The sequence below is a fragment of the Tetrao urogallus genome (genome assembly GCF_951394365.1).
Source record: "Tetrao urogallus genome assembly, chromosome: 11".
NCBI classification, from domain to species: domain Eukaryota; kingdom Metazoa; phylum Chordata; class Aves; order Galliformes; family Phasianidae; genus Tetrao; species Tetrao urogallus.
The window spans coordinates 11211435-11231599 of NC_136824.1; the positions used below are offsets into that span (position 1 = coordinate 11211435).

The 20165-nt window shown below is 35.4% G+C and overlaps 1 protein-coding gene across 1 annotated transcript; it reads left to right on the forward strand.

Annotated features, from left to right (window-relative positions):
* Positions 1-2821: 2821 nt before the first annotated feature.
* Positions 2822-15287, forward strand: CYP19A1 (cytochrome P450 family 19 subfamily A member 1; the record flags this gene model as incomplete). Its single annotated transcript, XM_079541126.1, has 9 exons — positions 2822-2963; positions 4119-4269; positions 6726-6880; positions 8090-8266; positions 8934-9048; positions 10000-10114; positions 10722-10884; positions 12187-12428; positions 15039-15287. The coding sequence occupies 9 exons, from the start codon at positions 2822-2824 to the stop codon at positions 15285-15287; spliced, it is 1509 nt and encodes a 502-aa protein (XP_079397252.1).
* Positions 15288-20165: the final 4878 nt, after the last annotated feature.

A 20165-nucleotide genomic window follows, 5' to 3' on the forward strand; every position in this document is an offset into this window, starting at 1 on the left:
TAAGACTCAAGAATGAGTCTCCAACAGTTTTCTACTACTCTTACAAGCTCCTCAAAATTATCAGTAAATTTCAGCCACTGATTCTGTAAAATATTCTATGTTCTATTTTTCTATGAACTACATGCACAGCTTGCCCTTCTATTAAACATAGCCATTAAGCATCAAGTTGCAGTTTTAAGGATGGGGATTAATACAGTTTTCACTTAGATACATGGAATTCTTTTCTGTTGAACCCTCTTATCACTCACTGAAACACCTTTTGCAGAGAAGAGTGCATAACAGTACCCAGAATTTTCTCACAGTGTTTCAATCAAGTGTTAAAGATCCACGATCTATAGGTCCCCCTGCTGGCAGGTGCTTCACAGCTGCTAAGCTCTAAAATTACCTGTATGCATATCCAATTAATTTATGTCACAAAAGCATTTCCTTATGAGCTTCTTTCCCAACTCTCCCACTCTCTGACTTTAAAAGCTTCCTTCCATCCCCTTCCCCCTAGATAAGCAACAATCAGAACCAACAAAACCCTCTTATCAGACACATGCCTCACTCAGATGCAAGGAAAAGAAAACCATCCACAGAAGATTTCAAGATCAAATAGCCAAGAATAGTGAAAACTTCTTCCATGCACCTCAGCTGTGTTCCATTTCTGCTTACTGTATATCTATAAAGTTTACTTACTGAATTTTTAGTTTTTCTTGAGAGATTTTCTTCACAGAAAATGAGCATAAGCAGGACAAGTAGTTCAGCTGAAGTATTTGCAAAATGATTTTTCCATCGCCAAGCTGACTTTTCCAACAAAAAAATATTTAGAAATTCCAAACCTGGAAGTGTTCTTGGATCGTATTTATCAAAATGGGGCAAAGAATTTCTCAGTACAAGTAGTGTCAATTTCTTGTTTTAAATACTAAAGGAGCCACATTTCCTAATGCTTTGTGTGCTTCAGGCAGGTTCCAGAGTACAAAATGGATCCAAATAAAAGACAGTACTTTCACTGCCTTTCATTTACATGGCAGTCAGGTGCAGGATATAAGAATGATAAATCTAACAGTAAAGTGCACACTGATGTAGCTATCATATCATAGAGGGGGAAAAAAAAAGACTCTCACTAAAAAAAACTGTAAAATGAAGTCAGATCCAGAGAGAAAGTAATAAAGAAGTGAACTTATGTGCATGAAGCGTAGCCATATCTGTGTGTTGTAAGCTCAGTGAAAGGAACTGGATTAAATAAGACCACTCTATGATTCTATCTACACATACACATAAATAGTACTCAGTGCAATTCAAAGCTAGCATTTTCACTTGTATCATTATGGAAACATTACCATTAGTGTGTAGCAGTTTTTATTGGTGAAAGTAAAATATTGTTACGTGATTTAAACAATTTTTCTGGTTACAAAATCCTTTTTCAGAACATGCGTGACAGCTGAATGCATACAGGATATGTACATATCACAAGAGGGATACTGCTAGCTAGAAACTGTGTGCACATTTCTGTCACCTGGCATACCATGTCTTGGTCAGTGTGGATCACAAAGACTTTCATAGCAATTACCCAGAATACAGGAACGTTACGTACACCTGCAAGGTTTTGAGCCACTGCTGCTCCCCTCTTCAGCATGGTTTGGTCTGTACTGTAAACATTTTGCCTGAAAACACCAATTTCTCACTGTCTAGAAAGCACCTATCACTTATTTGGCATAGTTTAATATGATGATAGCACCCAAAGTTACTACAAAGTTAGCTGTTCTTTCATCTGCAAGACCAAATCATGAGATAAAAGAAAGAACACTTGCTGAAAGTAAACCCAACAAAAAGCTTCCTATTAAGGAACAACATCGCTGGTGGGAGGAACAAAGAAAACATTTTCCTTTTTCTTGTTAGAGCAGAATTAAGAAAATGTTTTGCCTTATTACAGAGCAGATGTAAGCTGCATCTTTCTGTGGTTATGCAAGATTGATTTTCTCACTCATATCATCACATCCTCCTTCTTGTATGTTATGATTTAAAATCAAAAATAGGCAAAACATTTTCAAAGAATCCTTCTGCTCCTGCCGTACATCCAGAGCTGTCCACCTGCTTGCTTTTCCATGCTGCTCAAAGTGTTGGCTACAACCTGAATGACCAGATAATCCATGGTCATGTTTGTTACAGCAGAAACTAATTTTCTCAAAGTGTTCACCAGTTGCCATAAAGAAACACAATACTTTGTACCCCACTCAAAGGTTGACTATTATACATATACATATATATTCCTTCAAACAAACTGCTGTAAGCACAATGTGAAAAACTAATGTAAGCTTTCTGGAAATTAAGGACTAACACTACAGACATGCAGGAAGGAAGGAGGCTATGAAAAAGAGATAAAAGTCCATGGGTGAACTCATTCAATGCTTCCATGTGTGCTGAGAGTTTAATTTCTTGTGTTTTGGTTAGCAATTTGTAAGGAGTAACCCTCAGTACTGGCCAACAAAGCCAATGCTGGAGATGAAAGGTTTGACAGCCAAAGCATCCAAAAGTGTGCTTTCATATCAAGGTCAGAGAAGCTTTGTTATTTTCCAGCCAAAGAGAGTATCTGCAGTATGTCTCTTTCAACTTGTGACGTAGCCTGTCCTGGCAAGCAGTCCAGGTCAGTCTCATTATAAAACACAGCTACCTCAGAGGTAATTTGCTCATTTACAGGGCCTCCAGCAGGTTGAAAGGTACCGAGCAGATCTGAATAGAGCTTTGAGCTTTAAAAAAAACTCTGCCTCTTTTCTTTCCCCTTCTCTCTCTCTCCCTCCCTCCCTCTCTCTCTAAAGCAAAGCAGAATCATTTGGAAAAGATGATACCAGAAACTCTGAATCCACTGAACTACTTCACCAGCCTGGTACCAGACTTGATGCCAGCTGCCACAGTGCCTATCATCATTGTCATCTGCCTTCTGTTTCTAATATGGAACCACGAAGAAACATCATCAATACCAGGTAAGGTAACTCCACGATATCACCTAACAGCTGCCAAAGTATTTCTAGAGTTTTTCAAATTTAAATGAGAAGGGAATGCTGAATAATAATTGCACACAGCAAAGCTTTCTAATAATAATGCAGACATTAAAGTAACTGATGAAAGAAATCAGGCTCTATTTAACCTTACCACTTCCCTAACAAACCTGGCCTAGCCATATAAATACATCATTTTGTTTTGCTTCTGTTGTGTATATGCTAGAAAGATACAATGTCATCTGACAAATTCTATATGTTCATATTTTCATGTGCATTATAAATTCCTACTTTTTATGTGTCGCATGCTTAAAGCTCACTGAATTATCTGCACTGGAAGCAAGAAGTACTATCTGGCAAATTACTTGGATTTTAGCAGATTTTTGTCTTTTACAGGCATTGTAGAGGCAAGGTATGCATCCTGTGAAGAAGAAAATCCTCCTTTAAAAATGATTCAGTAGCCATGCTAATTCTGTAATGCTCTCTCCCCTTTCTCCTTTTTGTTGTAAGGACATTCAGTGCTGAGTTACTGTAGGTTCTAGCTGATAACTTTAAGTGCTTATGAATCCTTTCTTAGCTCCTATTTCAGCATGTTGTTTTCAAAAATGTACAGCACTAAAATACTCTTTCCTCTAAATATCTATTTTCTCACTCTAGTATTATTGACTAAGACAAATATAATTACATTAAGAGAGATTAAAATAATTATACTTAATTATATAACAAGGATATTCAGCTTTATAGGTGCTATTGCCAAGATCACTCAAATGATTCATTAAAATCACAAATAAATAAATTGAGCATTTGTTCTACACCACTTATTTCTGGTGTCTAGCCATTGTTCATCTGGTTGTAAGCAATCTCAAAGCAATGGTTTGAAGTCACATAAAGAAATACTGAACTTTATTTGCTGTATTCACACTGAATGGCTTGTAGGTTTTCAGATATAATAAATCAGATTCCAGCAATACAGGTGCAAGTTTCTGTAAGACAAAACTTCACAAAGGGATTTTATGTCGTTTGCCCAGTGCAAACCTTGACCATAATGCAAAAAGGGCAGTCTCCAAAGGGGTGATTTTTGGTGACATATTCTAGTCTGTGAACGCTGACAAGAGAAAACTTTTCTTATTTTTCCCTTAGGGCCAGGATACTGCATGGGAATTGGGCCCCTCATTTCACATGGGAGATTTCTCTGGATGGGATTAGGTAATGCCTGCAACTACTACAACAAGACATATGGAGAATTCGTGAGAGTTTGGATCAGCGGTGAAGAAACATTTATAATTAGCAAGTAAACCTTATTTTCTATCTTCAAGAAAATGAAAAAGTTGTTTCATAGATTTACAACATTTTTCCTACTTTCTGAGATAGAATTGAAATAATTGCTTTACAAAATTATCATAACATAATCCTCTTATTTCCTACTGTTCACAGACCTTTTTCTAATCTTTTGTTTCTTTAGAGACTCGATTATTGAGGTCTCTACTCAAGACTACCACTGGATGGAGTCTCGTTTTCTAAGTGGAAAAGAACATAAAGAATTATGACCCAATCCTAAAAGATACTTACAAGTTACTATTCCATTTAATATTGGGATGACACATTTCTTGAATGCTGACTGATTGACTGCCACACAGCTTTAAGCCTAATTTTAGTTTCCCGTGTTAAGACTCTCCTTAAAATGAGAACAATTCTTGAAGATTATGGCTCCGATTCAGCGAAGTAATTAAGTGAAAGCAGCATTACAGGATCATGAGTAATTCCACTCCAATTACTGAGATTACTCCTAGAATTCAATTGCACACAGTACTAAAAAAAAAAAGAAAAAGAAAAAGAAAAAAAAGCACTAAAAAAAAAGCAGTAGTAAAAGATTTACTATGCATAATTAATTAAAAAAATATTAGCAATATCAATCAATGCATATTCAGCTCTCATTATGTAAAGTTTTATGAAAGACAATGCAGAAAAGACAACTCTAACAGGATTTCTCAGGAGTGCTGCTAAGAAACAAAAGCTATAAATGCATCAGACATTACAGGCCATACATCACCTTTCTTCAGGCATCTTCTGCTTAAAAGCACTGACATCACATGGAGAACTAATATCTAACTTTAAAAACAAAACAAAACAAAAAAACAACAAAACATCACTTTTTTATGGAGTGCTTCATAAATTCACTCCAAAACCAAACAATATTCCAACTTCTGCAAGTGTACACTCCTCCTTAGTCCGTATTTGTTTACTTGTACCACATAACATATAATCTTTACAGCACTGCTTTACTTCTCTTTGGTTAGCTTCCATTTCATCAGATTTTCATCATGTTGGCATTGCTAAAATGCTATCTCCCTCTAAAGGAAATATCTCAAAGCGATAAGGCTAGTCACAACCTGTTGGCCAACATATGTGAAAACAAACCTTGTTAAGTGTAAAAACAGAAGAACAGATGTACTGGATTCACCTATATTTCTATTTAGGAACATTCATCCTACATATTTGGCTTCAGAAAATTTTCAATTTAATATACTTTTGTATGAATAATTCCTCTTGATAATATTATGATGCCGCATAACCAAAAGTTCCAACTACATTTAGGCTTTCTGTGCATGTCCAGGAATGGCCAAATAGCTACAGAATCATAGTTGAAGTTATCAACTGTCTGGTTAATTTTATTCATCACAGAGAAACTGATGCCTCACAACACAAATACTAAATGCATTAAAATAAACAGAATTTATACTCTTTAATGCCCTTGAATGAAAGTAGTAATCATACTCCCTTAAATCTGCCATATTACTGCCTTTTTCTTACTCAAGGAAGTAATAGATATCAGAATTGGAGTCAGCTGGAGTTAAGCTGTTCACGGCAAACCCCTACATACGAATTAGAAGGGTAGATGAATAGATAGATTGATTGACTAACAGACAGAGATATACCATTCTTCCCAAAATATTGGCCAAGGACTACAGAAATTGGTAGAATACAATGGATGGTACTTCTGGAAACGCAGACAATCAACTGCAGTGAACGTTACCATAAAAGGAATAGAAATGTACATGGATGTAAAACACATCTTCTTCAGATCCACTGCTTCATTTATTCATGGTGTGTCATTCCTCTTATTTTTGCTCAATATATAACCTGCAGTTTTCTAGGGCAGTGTTACTTAGCCTCTGTTATGAGCATCTGAGGGTCTTAGCAAGTCCCCTGTAGTGATTTTAAAAAGCACACATTAGCTGTTAGTAGGATTGAGTTATATATGTCCATCAAAAATACATTAAGGAAAAATAAATCAAATACCAAATTTAAAAGAAATCAATTTAAAACCACTGATCTAATGTTAGAAGAAGAATTTCACTATATAATTTCACTATGTATAAATCTGTCACTATTTTACATAATTTTCTAAAATATCTGATACTGGTTATTGCCTGAGTATATGTACAGATCCCTATCAGAAATACAAGTTATAAGAGTACAAACACTATTCACATTAAAATCTCTTGGTGACCTTTGTATTTTAACTGAAAAAATGGGTTTAAATCCAGATAGAATACACTGCTGCTCTAATATAACCTCTGAAGCCATTCAGTCGTTTTTTTAATTATGTAATAGGAGCAACATTTAATGTCAAGAATAAACTAAGAATGCAAGTCAGCCCTTCTGAGAGTATCAGAAAAACATTCTATGTATAATCTTTGAAACTGCATTTTATTCTTTTCTTTTCTCCCCACTTCTCTTTCTCAGATCCTCAAGCGTATTCCACGTAATGAAACACTGGAATTACGTTTCTCGATTTGGGAGCAAGCTTGGATTACAGTGCATTGGCATGTATGAAAATGGGATTATATTTAATAACAACCCAGCACACTGGAAGGAAATTCGACCCTTCTTCACCAAAGGTAGGTCAGTGCGCATTAACACACCGTGCCACTCTATCACATGGTCTGTTTCTTTCTGAAACGTTGTGTGTCCTTTGCATAATTAAACTAGAGGGAACGGTTCTCTGTTTATGATCTCAAAACACTTTTTCACACATGTTCTTTCACATTTACTGTGTTTGCTATGGTATTTGAAAAGAAAAGAAAAAAAAAATAATGCCCACAAATCAGGTGTAAAAATAATTGAAACTACAAGTCCAATATTCACATTAGCTCAGCTGGCACTTCCATAAATGTATTTAGCAGATTCTGTCCACGTTTCTGTCCATACTTCCTATGATATCCAGGCCTTTCGTACTTGATTTTGCAATTGAAAACTATCAGCTGCTCTATGCTGGCTGAAGACAGCAGGAAAAAATAATATCTTTCCTACATATTCCTAGAAGTACTAGCTCTCTCGATTTATGAGCCAGACAGCCTCTCTTCTCAATTGCAAATGTACAACCCCTCTCCACATGTATTTGATCAAATAACGTACTTCAGGCAATTACAGAAGTTCTTACATGGAAAAGTAATTTAATTAGAGTACCTGGGGCACTCAGCACTGAGTTCATTCCAGCTAAAGCTCGTCATAAAATCCCACTGAATTACACAGCAGAAGAATGTTTGGTTTCTTGAAATGAAAAGACAGAAAATATCCCTCATGACATTATCTCCAGCGTCCACAGCTGAACAGACTAATACAGGCTAATGCACAGTGTTCTACTAGAGCAAGCTTCAATATGTCCACAGCAACACCATAGGTTGCCAGCAGCTTATTGCAGAGCTTCCGTGCTGTTTACCCAGGAGATGCATTCCCAGAAAAGCTGGCTGTCCTCCCTATGAGCCCCCAAACTAACATCCCTGCTCAGCGTACTTGTGAGCGAGACAGGCTGCCCACAGTGCCTCTACAGAGGATATATACCTCCTGCACCAAAAAGCAGCACAAATAGTGCCAAACGCCTAACATGGCGTGAACCAACACTAAACACAAAGTGGATGGATGCAAGTGAAGTTTGGTCTTTGTGTTTCTTGCCATTCTAACTAAAAATGCAGAATGATTTTATTCCAGCCACTTAGGCTACGTTTTTTTTAAAAAACTTTTTGCTCACATCGTAATTGCTAGCAAATTAGTAATAAAGTATAAAATTTAATGAAGCTTTTGATCATCTTGCATCTTTGTATTTACAGCCCTGTCTGGTCCCGGTCTTGTGCGCATGATAGCCATTTGTGTTGAATCAACAATTGTTCACCTGGACAAACTAGAAGAAGTGACCACTGAAGTAGGAAACGTCAATGTGTTGAACCTCATGAGACGGATCATGCTTGACACATCTAACAAGCTCTTTTTAGGGGTCCCTTTGGATGGTACCAACAGCTTTATTTTATACTTCATGTGCATAAACAAGAAATGTTTGTTGACATCACTTATTGTTTCAGAGAACAGAACAAGGACACACTTTTACATCCCTAAATGATTTGCTGAAATTGGTAAATAATTCTAATCATGAGAATATTTTTTGGATCAAATATATATATATATATATATATATATATATATATATATATATATATATTTTCACATCTAAAGAAGTTTTTATGCTTCAATCCCAACATTATCGCCATGTAAGAATCAAAAACCTTCCCACCAAATGAAATTATTGCAATGAAAATTAACCCAATCTTCTCTCTGATTCTTTCACCCCCAAGTCCATTTGACCAAAATAATATTACCATGATACATAAATTTACACATTTCAACACACTGCAAGAGAGTTCTGCTTCTGTTCTCCCATGGGAGAACATTTCTAGTTGACACACCATCTCCTTTTCCCTACCTACCAAGAGTTTCTACAAAGAAATATACCTCATCTGCAATGTGCTACAACTGTTTCCTAACGGCATCTACTAAAAAATGTTTATCCTGTCAACTTAGCAGGAGCAGGGCCTACTTATTAATTTCCCTGAAGCATTTCTGCTGTTTGATTATTGAAGTTTAGATTTTATACTGCTGTTTATTTACATCTATTTTCAGAAAGTGCCATTGTTCTTAAGATTCAGAACTACTTTGATGCTTGGCAAGCTCTTCTATTAAAGCCCGACATATTTTTTAAGATTTCTTGGCTTTGCAAGAAGTACGAAGAGGCAGCGTAAGTATCAACAATTTCTACAGATTTTCCTAAGATTCTTACTTTCTAGAAAGGTCTTTCTTCAAATCATTCTCTTAGAAAGTAAATTGTAAAAATTTCAATGGTGACTGACTGAAGCCAACTTTCTACAAACCCAGGAAAGAAAAATGCTATGAAGAGGCTGATCTCAGGGGGCCATTTAAAGTCCTTGTCTACACAGTTCTAATTTTCTTACCAAAATAATTCCATAATCCCTCCATCTAATTCTACTTACTGGTGTCTGCAATGTGCATTTTTTGGGGGGAGTGGCTGAGTTTTGAGCTAAAACTTGGTGTTTAGCATGACAATGCATTTCAACATTTTTTTTCTTTAAGTAAGGAATAAATAGGTTTTGCCATCTTCCTGTTTGTAAATGTACAAACTTCCTCTTCTGTTTTGACGCTCTGATTTGCTGTTTTATACTGTATATAAAGAGAAGCTTACCAAGCTTGAATTTTAAGTGTATTTACCCCCCTATAAGCACAATCTTTCTACGAGAACGTGGCCTTCAAATCTGTAGCTAATTGAAAATGCAAAATAAAAGCTATTCGATGTCATTTTCCAAAATCAAAATGCATACTATTGACAGTATGTCTCATCATATAATTCTAAAAAAAAAATAAAAAACTCTACCATCAAGCTAATATATATTTTTTTATTTTGTGTAGATGTATAGAGAGGTTTCAACCCTTTAATTCCAAAAAATAAGATAAGATTTCAGTCCAATCTAAGAAGAAATTATTTTATCAGAAATATAAAAACCCTCAGTATGGCTGCTTTGGCAAGTTACCATGTAGCCATTCTAAAGAATACTGAAATTCTATCCTTAGATGTTTTCATGGGTATAACCTTCATGTTTCTGAACATTATCTATACTTAACCATACACTAAAAGGCTTCAAATATTAATATATTGGATTTTATCCACTTTCAGCAAAGATTTGAAAGGAGCAATGGAAATCTTAATAGAACAGAAACGACAAAAGCTTTCCTCTGTTGAAAAGTTGGATGAGCACATGGATTTTGCATCTCAGCTGATTTTTGCACAGGTATTGGCAATATACTAAAATTTTGCCAAGTTTGATTTTTCTGTCCATTTTCTTTCAATAGCAATAGAGAACTTACAATTTAGAGATCACGTATCAAATTCAGATCATCAAGAAGGGATACAAGTTAGTGAGTTTGAAGGAGTCCCTCAGTCAGGTGGCTTAAACAGCATCCTGGTTATTCACACCTTAAACGGCATCCTGAAAACCATTGAGTGACGAGCATCCAGGGATATGCTCTCTCTCTAACTCCCATGTTTTATCTCGATGCATTGCCTTTTACTTGCAAAGGCCCCAAGTACTGTGTAAATCCTATCTTGCATAATCTCTGACAGCTCACATACTGTGTGGGGAAAGGTAATAAATCAGTAAGAATTTGAGATAAGAACAAAGCCTCACTTTTTTGTAAAATCATATGCACCTATTGAAACATATTTATATCAAAAGAAAAAAGAATCCTTCTTAAAAGATAAAGGATGAGACTTGTGAAAATCAAAATCTTGATTTTCATTTAAATGTATTCTAGGTCCATTCCATACTACTGCTATGGGATGTTTGGCATCAGGTTGGCAATCAACATTTTCCCCAATTTTTTCCCCAATTTTTCTAGAACAGAGGCGATCTGACTGCTGAGAACGTGAACCAGTGTGTGCTGGAGATGATGATCGCTGCTCCTGACACTCTGTCTGTGACTCTCTTCTTTATGCTAATACTGATTGCAGAGCACCCCACAGTGGAGGAAATGATGATGAGAGAGATTGAAACTGTTATGGGTAAGTAGGGGTTGCAAAGTCAGTGGTGCGGGAATATAATTTTGCTTGTGCAGTGATCTAGTTTCTCACTCAACATCTGAAAATTCTAATGATTTTCTTCTAACATAATTGTTTGCTCTAACATATATGAGCTACCACTTTATGTGGACAAATTTATTCAAGATCAAGAGAAAGATGAACCATTTTTAAGATAAATTCTATCAGGATTCATCAGAATTGACAATTTTGAGAAAAAAATACTTATCCCATAAAAACAGCAGTACAAATCACCTCAGAAGTTCCAATGAAATTATTTTCAATTTACCTAGCAATAGTAAAAGGGGACACTCATTTCAAATATTTCTAAACATCAACATTTCTCTCGCACAGAACCGAAGTTTCACTATGACCACAGAACGGTAACGTTAAAGAAAACTACAATTATTATATCATTCTGCTGTCATCCATTTTGATCTCAAACTGGTCTCCTCTTTAAATACTAATGATGAACTACTCAAAACAATCAAAATATTTTAAGGTTGTATTCTCCCTTTCTCTAGCCTTCATTCAAAGTTTGAACTCCACCAAACTACATAGAAACTAACTTCATCCAATCCTGTGGTCAGTTAAGCACTGGCAAGCATATTAAAAAATCCTTTCCTCTTTCTCTAAGATACTTTCAGTCTCAAATACAAAGGAAGGGCTATGATGTTACTTCAAACTTCTTGTCATTGTTTCAGCCTCTTTTTCCTACTTGAGTTAGGAGACTGCCTTTCCCTTTGTCTTCTTATGGAAATTTTTCTGAGTGATCCAAAGTGTTGCAACTGAAGGAAATCCAGGAATATGTGGGAAATCCAAATAGTGACCCTTCTTGTCACTTTACCGGCTCCTGCAAACACTTTGAATCCTGTTCGGCATAACAGCAGCAAAATCTTCCACCACAACATAGCACAAAGGGTTTTTCTTCCTGTACTTGGAATATAGTATCAGAGGTTAGCCTCATATTCATCACTACATAAAACTGCTATAAAATCCTTATATATCAGAGTACAACTATCGTGAAGTCCACTAAAATAAACTGTGCTTTGCCAGTGAAGACTGAGGCAAAATGTGTTGAGTACCTCAGCCTTCTCCTTGTCCTGTATTGCTCACTAGGTGGGGGGTGGGTTTCCAAATGGAAAGGATACATGAAATTACACAGAAGCTGATGGGTACTTCCTGCCATTTCAGGAACTGAAAATCTTCCCAAAATATTTTGGAATTTGTATGATGCATCTAATAAATTCATAACCAACTGCTTCACCATTTGTTTTATTCCTGAAGGTGACAGAGATGTACAGAGTGATGACATGCCAAACCTCAAAATTGTGGAGAATTTTATTTATGAGAGCATGAGATACCAGCCAGTTGTGGACTTAATCATGAGAAAAGCTTTGCAAGATGATGTAATTGATGGCTATCCTGTGAAAAAGGGGACAAACATTATTCTTAACATTGGACGTATGCACAAGCTTGAATTCTTCCCAAAACCGAATGAGTTTTCTCTTGAAAACTTTGAGAAGAATGTAAGTTTTCCACCTTATTTCCTACAGGATATTGGATATTATTTGTTGACAATGTATGTTCCTCCTATTTTGATCAAGACCTTTGTGACCAAAGCTGTTTTCCCCTTGACTAACTGCCTATCTAGCCAGGTGTACATCCTGCTTATTACTATTGTTTTAATTAGAGCTAGGTGGGCATTTTCCCATCGAAGTGTCTTATCATTCAAAAATAACAACATCATTGAAAACAAGAATTTTTGCAGGCATCTCAATTTAAAAATGCCACTGAAGACTGTCCAAGACACACACCTTTACCACCATCTCTGATGCTAGGCAAAATAGAGAGGCTTTAGGGAGCCACAGCCATGCAAGCAGTACATAAAGATCTGAGGCAGTGCAAGGAACCGCTGGTGAAGTGAAGCAGCACAGTAATTCCCAAGAGACAGACTCTGGCACCCGTTTTATGTATTAATAAATACAAACAAACATTAAGTAAAAATACTCATCTTTTATAGACTGAATTGGCAATCCTAAATTTTGATCAGCTCAGTAATGCACATGCTGGGTAATATTGTCCCAGTGCAACACAGCATTTAATCTAAGTTTCACTCCAACTCCCAAAAGAATTTTTTCTATTTGTAACCCCCTACTACTGTAAATTATTCTTGAGATTCTTTTCATTCAGAACTTTGCTCTTCTGATTACTGATCAAATGAATTGTCTACCAAAAATATACTTGTTCAGCAGTAATCATATGGAGAAATTAGAAGTGCACTGAAAAAAGACAGACCAGTTCCATGGCAAATTTGACTGTTAACCAGTGCAGGTGGAAATGAAAGATGCTGCTATCCAAGAAAGAGAGGACACAAAATATGAAATATTAAGTGCTAGCAAGCACAGCTAGGAGGCAGTTAGCTACATCTCTAGAAAAAACAGCCAGCCATGCAAGAATGGAAGGCATTACCAATTTCCCTGTTAAGGGAATCTCAGCTGTGCAATGTTAGCCTTTTTTCACAGATGAACAGATTTTCATGGTATATAAGCATCCTCTTTATATGATCTAGCGGCCTGTCAGGTATAAAAGTTGTATGGGGCTAAAGCTAAAGGGTTAATCCTTTCTACAGCTGTCATAACTCATTTTGACCAACTGAATAACAAATCTGAATTCATTTTACTACCAGGCAAAACTTTTTTTTCCCCTAAGATGTTAGAAGATGCACACAGAAGTGCTCACAACAAGAAACTTCAGTTCTAAAGAAATAAAGAGAAGAGCCACTGTGATACTTGAGAAATAATAAAACACATGAAGACAATTAAGAAATGAGGGAGAAAAGGTTATGTATGCTCAAGCCAGAAACATGTAGAAAAATCAAAGATAGAGTAACTGATTAAGTTTACTGAACTACTCAATGTAATTCCATTTTGCCACCCATTGTTTTCATTCTAGACATTTCTATAAAAATGGATTTCTTGCTTATTTTATAAGCACGCTTAGCTTCTAAAAATATTTCCCCTTGACCAAATATTTAACCACACATTTTCTAACTGATTTGATGTATGATGTTTGCCACATAATTATTCTAGCAAGCACAATTCTCTCACAGTTCTCTAAGCAAGTAGCAATCCACACCATTATTTATAAGATGACATTGTTAGAATCTAAATATTTTTCCATTTTCACAGGCTGCGTGCTTGCCATTGAGCTATACTGCCAGCTGCTGCACTTGCTTTTTATTATAAGCATTTGTATTTATCTATCATTTTTGAAAAAGTATATATCTCAGTTTATTTGAAATGATTTGAACAGGTGAAAAATGAGGGGAAAGGATAATTTCTCTAGAAAATTTAATATGAAGCATCCTTCTGTATTCTAATTCCGGATTCAAAAGGAAATCAAAAGCACACAGCTAACATTCTTTTTAATACATTAATGAAGAAAAAAATTACCTAATTGCTTTTCTATATTCATACCAAGTGCCTTGGTACATCATAAGCAGTAACATTCATGTTTCAGGGGACTGTTTGGATAGTTGATCTATTCAGTGTTGACAAAGGTAGGAGAAGTTTTCTATGCATTCTTCAGTAGTTCTGCAAATCTTACATTTCACATTTTAGTTGACAGAACAAGAGATAATCATTTTATAAACATTTTAAAAAAAGATTTTCAACATTGCATTTTATGAGAAAATTGCTCATTTCTCAGAATCACATTTTGAAAACTTTCAGAAGTTTTTAAATGTACTTTAGCACATATTAAAGTGAAACCTTCACTCTATTCACAGCCTGTGATAAAATCCCTGTAGTTCTCAGGGGATAAGCAAAATGAAACACGTGGCAGAATTCAACTGCTTCAACTTTACCTTTCCTGCTACCTTTGCATTTGAAAAGGCACAGTTATTTCCTGTATTTATTTCCATGTTTTGGCCTGACTTGTGTGGGAAGACCATTCAGTAACAGCAGCAGCAGTGTGAAGTCAAGACATAGCTTAGAAATAAGGAAGGAAGCAATTTTCCTTAAAAGATTCTTTCCATGCTTCTTCCCTATCCGTACTACAGATTTCCAGCATTTTTCTACCTGATTTTATCAAGAAAATTTTGCCTTAAAGTTTATTCCTCATGTTATTCTGCACAGGTTCCATCACGCTATTTCCAGCCATTTGGATTTGGCCCCCGGGGCTGTGTAGGAAAGTTTATTGCCATGGTAATGATGAAAGCAATTCTGGTGACTCTCCTGAGACGGTGCAGAGTGCAGACAATGAAAGGAAGTGGACTTAACAACATCCAGAAAAACAATGACTTATCCATGCACCCAATAGAAAGGCAGCCTCTGCTGGAGATGGTTTTTACACCAAGAAGCCCAGACAAGAATCACAGTGATTAAAGGGGATCAGCATTAACATTACAGGGTGTTCTCAGCTACTTTAAGAAATGCTCTTCATTTCCAGGTAAAGATATAACATAAAACATTTTGCTGCAACTAAACCACTACACCAAGCATCCACTTATTTGCCTGCACAACACGTGTTCTGGCCATAAATTCCACTGCAATGCAGTAAGTCCAAATTCTCAAAATAGTCCTGTTGTCAGGTGATGCCACACCATACAAAGGATTCCTGACTACTTTTTAAACCATCAAGTTCAGATGAAGTTCAGCCTTGCTTTTCAAATGGCGCAAGGTCAGACATTTGAGGGTCAAAATCACCTGCCTGTTTGTGCTAAATTCTAGGACTCATCCTGGAATTTCGTTTCATCCTCCCACCCCTCCAGTTGGACACAGCAGTACTTGGTGTGAAAGTTCTAATCATCTGCTTTCGAAAACATCTGAAGAATGCTAAATTTGACTTCAAGACTATGAAATGATTTAAAATACAGAAAGCTATCATGCTAAAAAAAAAATACATGTACTAATTTAACTACAGTAGTAGTAGTATGGTACTAATACTGATTTCCTCCAGCCTCAGGTTTAGACTTGGTCCTTTACAGCAGAGCTACGTTACTACCCAAGTTTCTTGCTGCAAATGGAAAATATATGGAAATTTGTAGAGCATAGTTAGATATTTGTTGGCATCTCTACTAGCCTAATGATGAGTCTCTTCTTTGGTCAAGAAGAAAAAACTTTCTGGGTTTAGTGCCAGCATTCTCTGGCAAAGATTTTCCATTTTCAGTAAGCTTCAGTGTCCTTACCACACAAACTAAAGAAAGAGGCTTTCAGGATAAAGTGCCTTGATAAAACTAACTAAGGAACAAAAAGTTTATATTCAGCTTTTCCTCCAAAGTCATTTAAATATTTTTTTTCTGTTTATAGTTTATATACTTGTTTAGAAAACTTAATTATGTTAATTAATCTGGTCCTTTGGACCACTGCTCTCAGGTACAGGTCCGGCAGACAAAGATTTATTCAAGTAGCATACAAAAACTACTCACAACCAATAAATAACTGTTTGTTCCAGTCAAGGGTAATGAATTAGGTCAGAATGGAATTGTTGATGGATAAGAGCTGCACATTTAGGTCAAAACAGCATAGAAGTGGCCTACAGGAATTTGAAAACATATATATCAGACTTGAAAGAAGAATGATTTATTGCAGCTAGGTTACTTTTATACCTTCTCCATGGGATTGGCACAGTGCCCAAAAGTGACACCAGAAACGCGCAGCCTCTTACAGCCTGTGAATACAGACAAGTCTGTGTATCTGAAGATGCACATAAGTAGAATTTCCATCTTTTCAGTCATTAAGAGGCAAAGTGATGTGAACATTTTGAATATCCCATATAACTTCATTCTATATCCTTTGTAGCTTTTAAACTAAGAAATTGAGTCAGCTGGGGAAAAGAAAAAAATCCACTGAACCTTGTTTTGCTTGGGAATAACCTATAATTTTACACATTGTGCATCTTCATTTATTTCACACACTAACATTTTGAACAGCGATCATTTACTCTGTGGTTTCTATCTCAGTTATAGGTTCAGAATAAATTTATTCTCAAGGTTGAAAATAATGAACTCCTTAAACAACTTTTATCACTAAAATTTTAAAATAATTACATGAAATCATGTAGATAGTTGAAAAATGCACTCTGCTCTGATTTCTTTAATATATACTGTTAAATTTAAAGGCTGGAATTTCAGACATGTGGTTACTGTTATTATTCTATGAAAGAAAAGCAGTTTCATTTTTTACTTTTTGTCAGCAAAGGATGCAGAATTATTTTGCATTGTAATTCAGGTGCACTCTTTCTCATATGCTTTGCAGATAGTGATTCTGGTCCTCAAGTTTCCTGTAGTACTTATTTTTGCCCGTATTTTGACAATGGACCCGTTAGTTAACCTGAGCTGCTACATAACCTGAGCCCAGTTCTCCATATCTCTTTTATGGCTGTCATACAGTGGTCTATTTGCATGAATATTTGCATGACGAGACCTATTTCACCACATCTTTGAGAATGGTAATTGATGAAACAGCATTCAAAGCTTGCCATGTGGATATAAACAATCTAAATCTTCTAGATGCATATATGCCATTGTATATAACTAATTTTAAACAGTGTTTTATTACCAGATACTGTAAAAGCATAGGTGACCTTTACAGCTGTATCAAATCTATTATCAAGTGACTATTCCATTGGCGTTCAGTTTATTAACACAGATCAAACCTGAAGACTGTTTAATACATCACTGTGATTATGGGCTGCTCACAGCACATAGATGTAATACATTGTTAGAAAATAAGTGATCATCAAATAAAGTCTGTATGCACAAAAACATGCTTTAAATTATGTTTCATCATGTTTTCCTAATCTTAATACAAAATAGATGACAAAAAGGTTTAAATGTATGAATGTGTATGAAATCAAACTGATATTAAAATAATATTAAAATACTAGATACAGGGAGCAAATGGCATACACTGGAACTCATGAGAACTCTCCAATGTTACTTCTTCAAAAAAATCTATTCACTTTCAGACACCATGAGACACTCTCAAAAACATTTATCCCGGAATTTTACAAGCACTAGGAGTGAAAATGAATTTAAACAGGAATAAACAATTGTCAATTTATTAGATTGTCAACTCTTTGTATTTTCCAACACAGCTGAGTTAATAAATCATTAAATTCATTTTTAACTTCAAAATAAAAATCCCAATTTAAACAGATTGTATTATTGACGGATAAAGCAAAGCAATGAAAAAAGAGCCAAATCTGCTCTGATCCATGGATCATAAATGGATCATAAATCCTGCTCTATGACTGAAAGTTGCTGTGACATACTAGTTTTCAAGTGAGTTACCCTCAGTTTGCTAAGAATGCTAGAGCTCAAAATATCTGTCTACCATTATTCTAAACTTTAATACAAAAACAAAAAAGCCTGCTTTTATAAGTCCAGTGTTTTCAAACACAGAACTTGAACCTTATAATGTAAACAAGATCTCAACAATGCTACACCAATCCAGAAATAATAAAATTACAATGCATCAGTGGGTTAAAAAAAAGAACTTACCTTTGCAGAAGTATATTTTGTGAACAACTAGCCACACTTAAATAAAACTACTGCTTTCATAAGGTGAGATGATATTATGCTATTCATATTCATCTATCATTTCATCAGATATTGATAACTTTAGCGAGGTACAAATACAATTAAAGGATCTACAAGTCAAGATTGCACTGCTAGCAGGGTCCAGCAGATGGCACACACAAAATTTATTTGTGCACTTAGAGCAACTTCACCTGTTAGCAAAGTCCCTCTTGACCCACAAAAGCTAAAAGAGCCAGACTTCCACCATCGTAATTACTAAATACTGTTAGAGATGGAGTCACTCCAAAGTCACTGAAAATGTACAGCTGGAGACAAATCTAACCACCAATGGACAGACCTTACTAGCATTATTCTGACTGGTACTGGCATTAGAAAATTATCTTCACATACTGAAACTGTTCTCCCAGTCTACCAAGTGGAATCTATATATAAATATATATACATATTATTTGGCATCGAGGTTGATAGAACCTTAGTAAGTCCCAAAATGATTTCTGAAAAATTGTGAAGGTCTGTTGGGATTTTAAGTATAATTCATCTAAACTTTATTATTTTGATGTCTTTACACTATCTCTCTTTCCCTCAATTTGACATTTTTATATGCTATTTTACTCCATTGCTTGGTTAATTTAATTTAGTGTGTCTGTGGCATTCTTCCACAGCTCATAGTATAACAGGAATCTGTAATGAAATATCAGTTATTGAAGGAAGTTGATTTTTGTGTATTAAGTGATCCTTCAATGAATAATTCAAGTCCTAGTACTTCATGTGGCCTTGCCACACCATCACAAGTAATTATAAGCTCATCAGTCCAAGAACTTCCATAATAATTCTTTATTCTTTAAATAATTGCTGGGCAGAATCAAGACCGGTTAACTCCACTGCAAAGAAAGATAGATTTGATACAACATGCACAAAACCATTAAGATGCCTGATTAAAGATGAAAATACCTCCCATAGGATTTCAGCAGTTTCATTCTTCCTTAGTTCTAGAAGAGCTAATTAGCATCTCACTCAATGCTTTATAAAGTTATCCCTACCTTGTAATGACATAGAGATAGAGCTGAATTTCATTCTCCATTTAGCAGCCATTGAAAGATTCTTGGCAAGTAATTACAGATCAGAACATCTATATTCAGAAACTTCACCTTCTAACACCTTTAAGCTTATTTGTCCTCATATTCGTTCCAACAAACATTAGAAGAAACTATTATTCAACACTGAAAAATATAACGGAGACATGAGAAGATTATAAATCAGTATTATTATAACATTAAATATGGTGCTAACCGCATTAAGAAAATTGCCACTTACTTCCATTTCAGAAAGCACATTATTAAATTCTGTAAAAGGATTAGATCCAGCTACTGAACAAAAGCAGCTGCAAATGGTGCTTTTATATATATATATATATATATATATATATATATATTTTGTGTTTGATGGAAAGTGAAATGTTTTCAAATGAAATTTCACTAGCTCAGATGTATAAATAAAAATGAAGCTATATATTGATTTCATCTTCCTTCTTGCATAAAGGATAATGCAAAGTCGTATTACAGAAATGTTATCATTCTCTTATATTACTTCACCTAAGGATCCCAGAGCTCTCTGTAAGTATCAATCAAGATTTGAAGGCAGAACTGACTTGGTAAACTCAGGTCCCATAGAGAGGTTATGGTAAGAAAAAAAACAACTAAAAAACAATTAACTGGTTAGC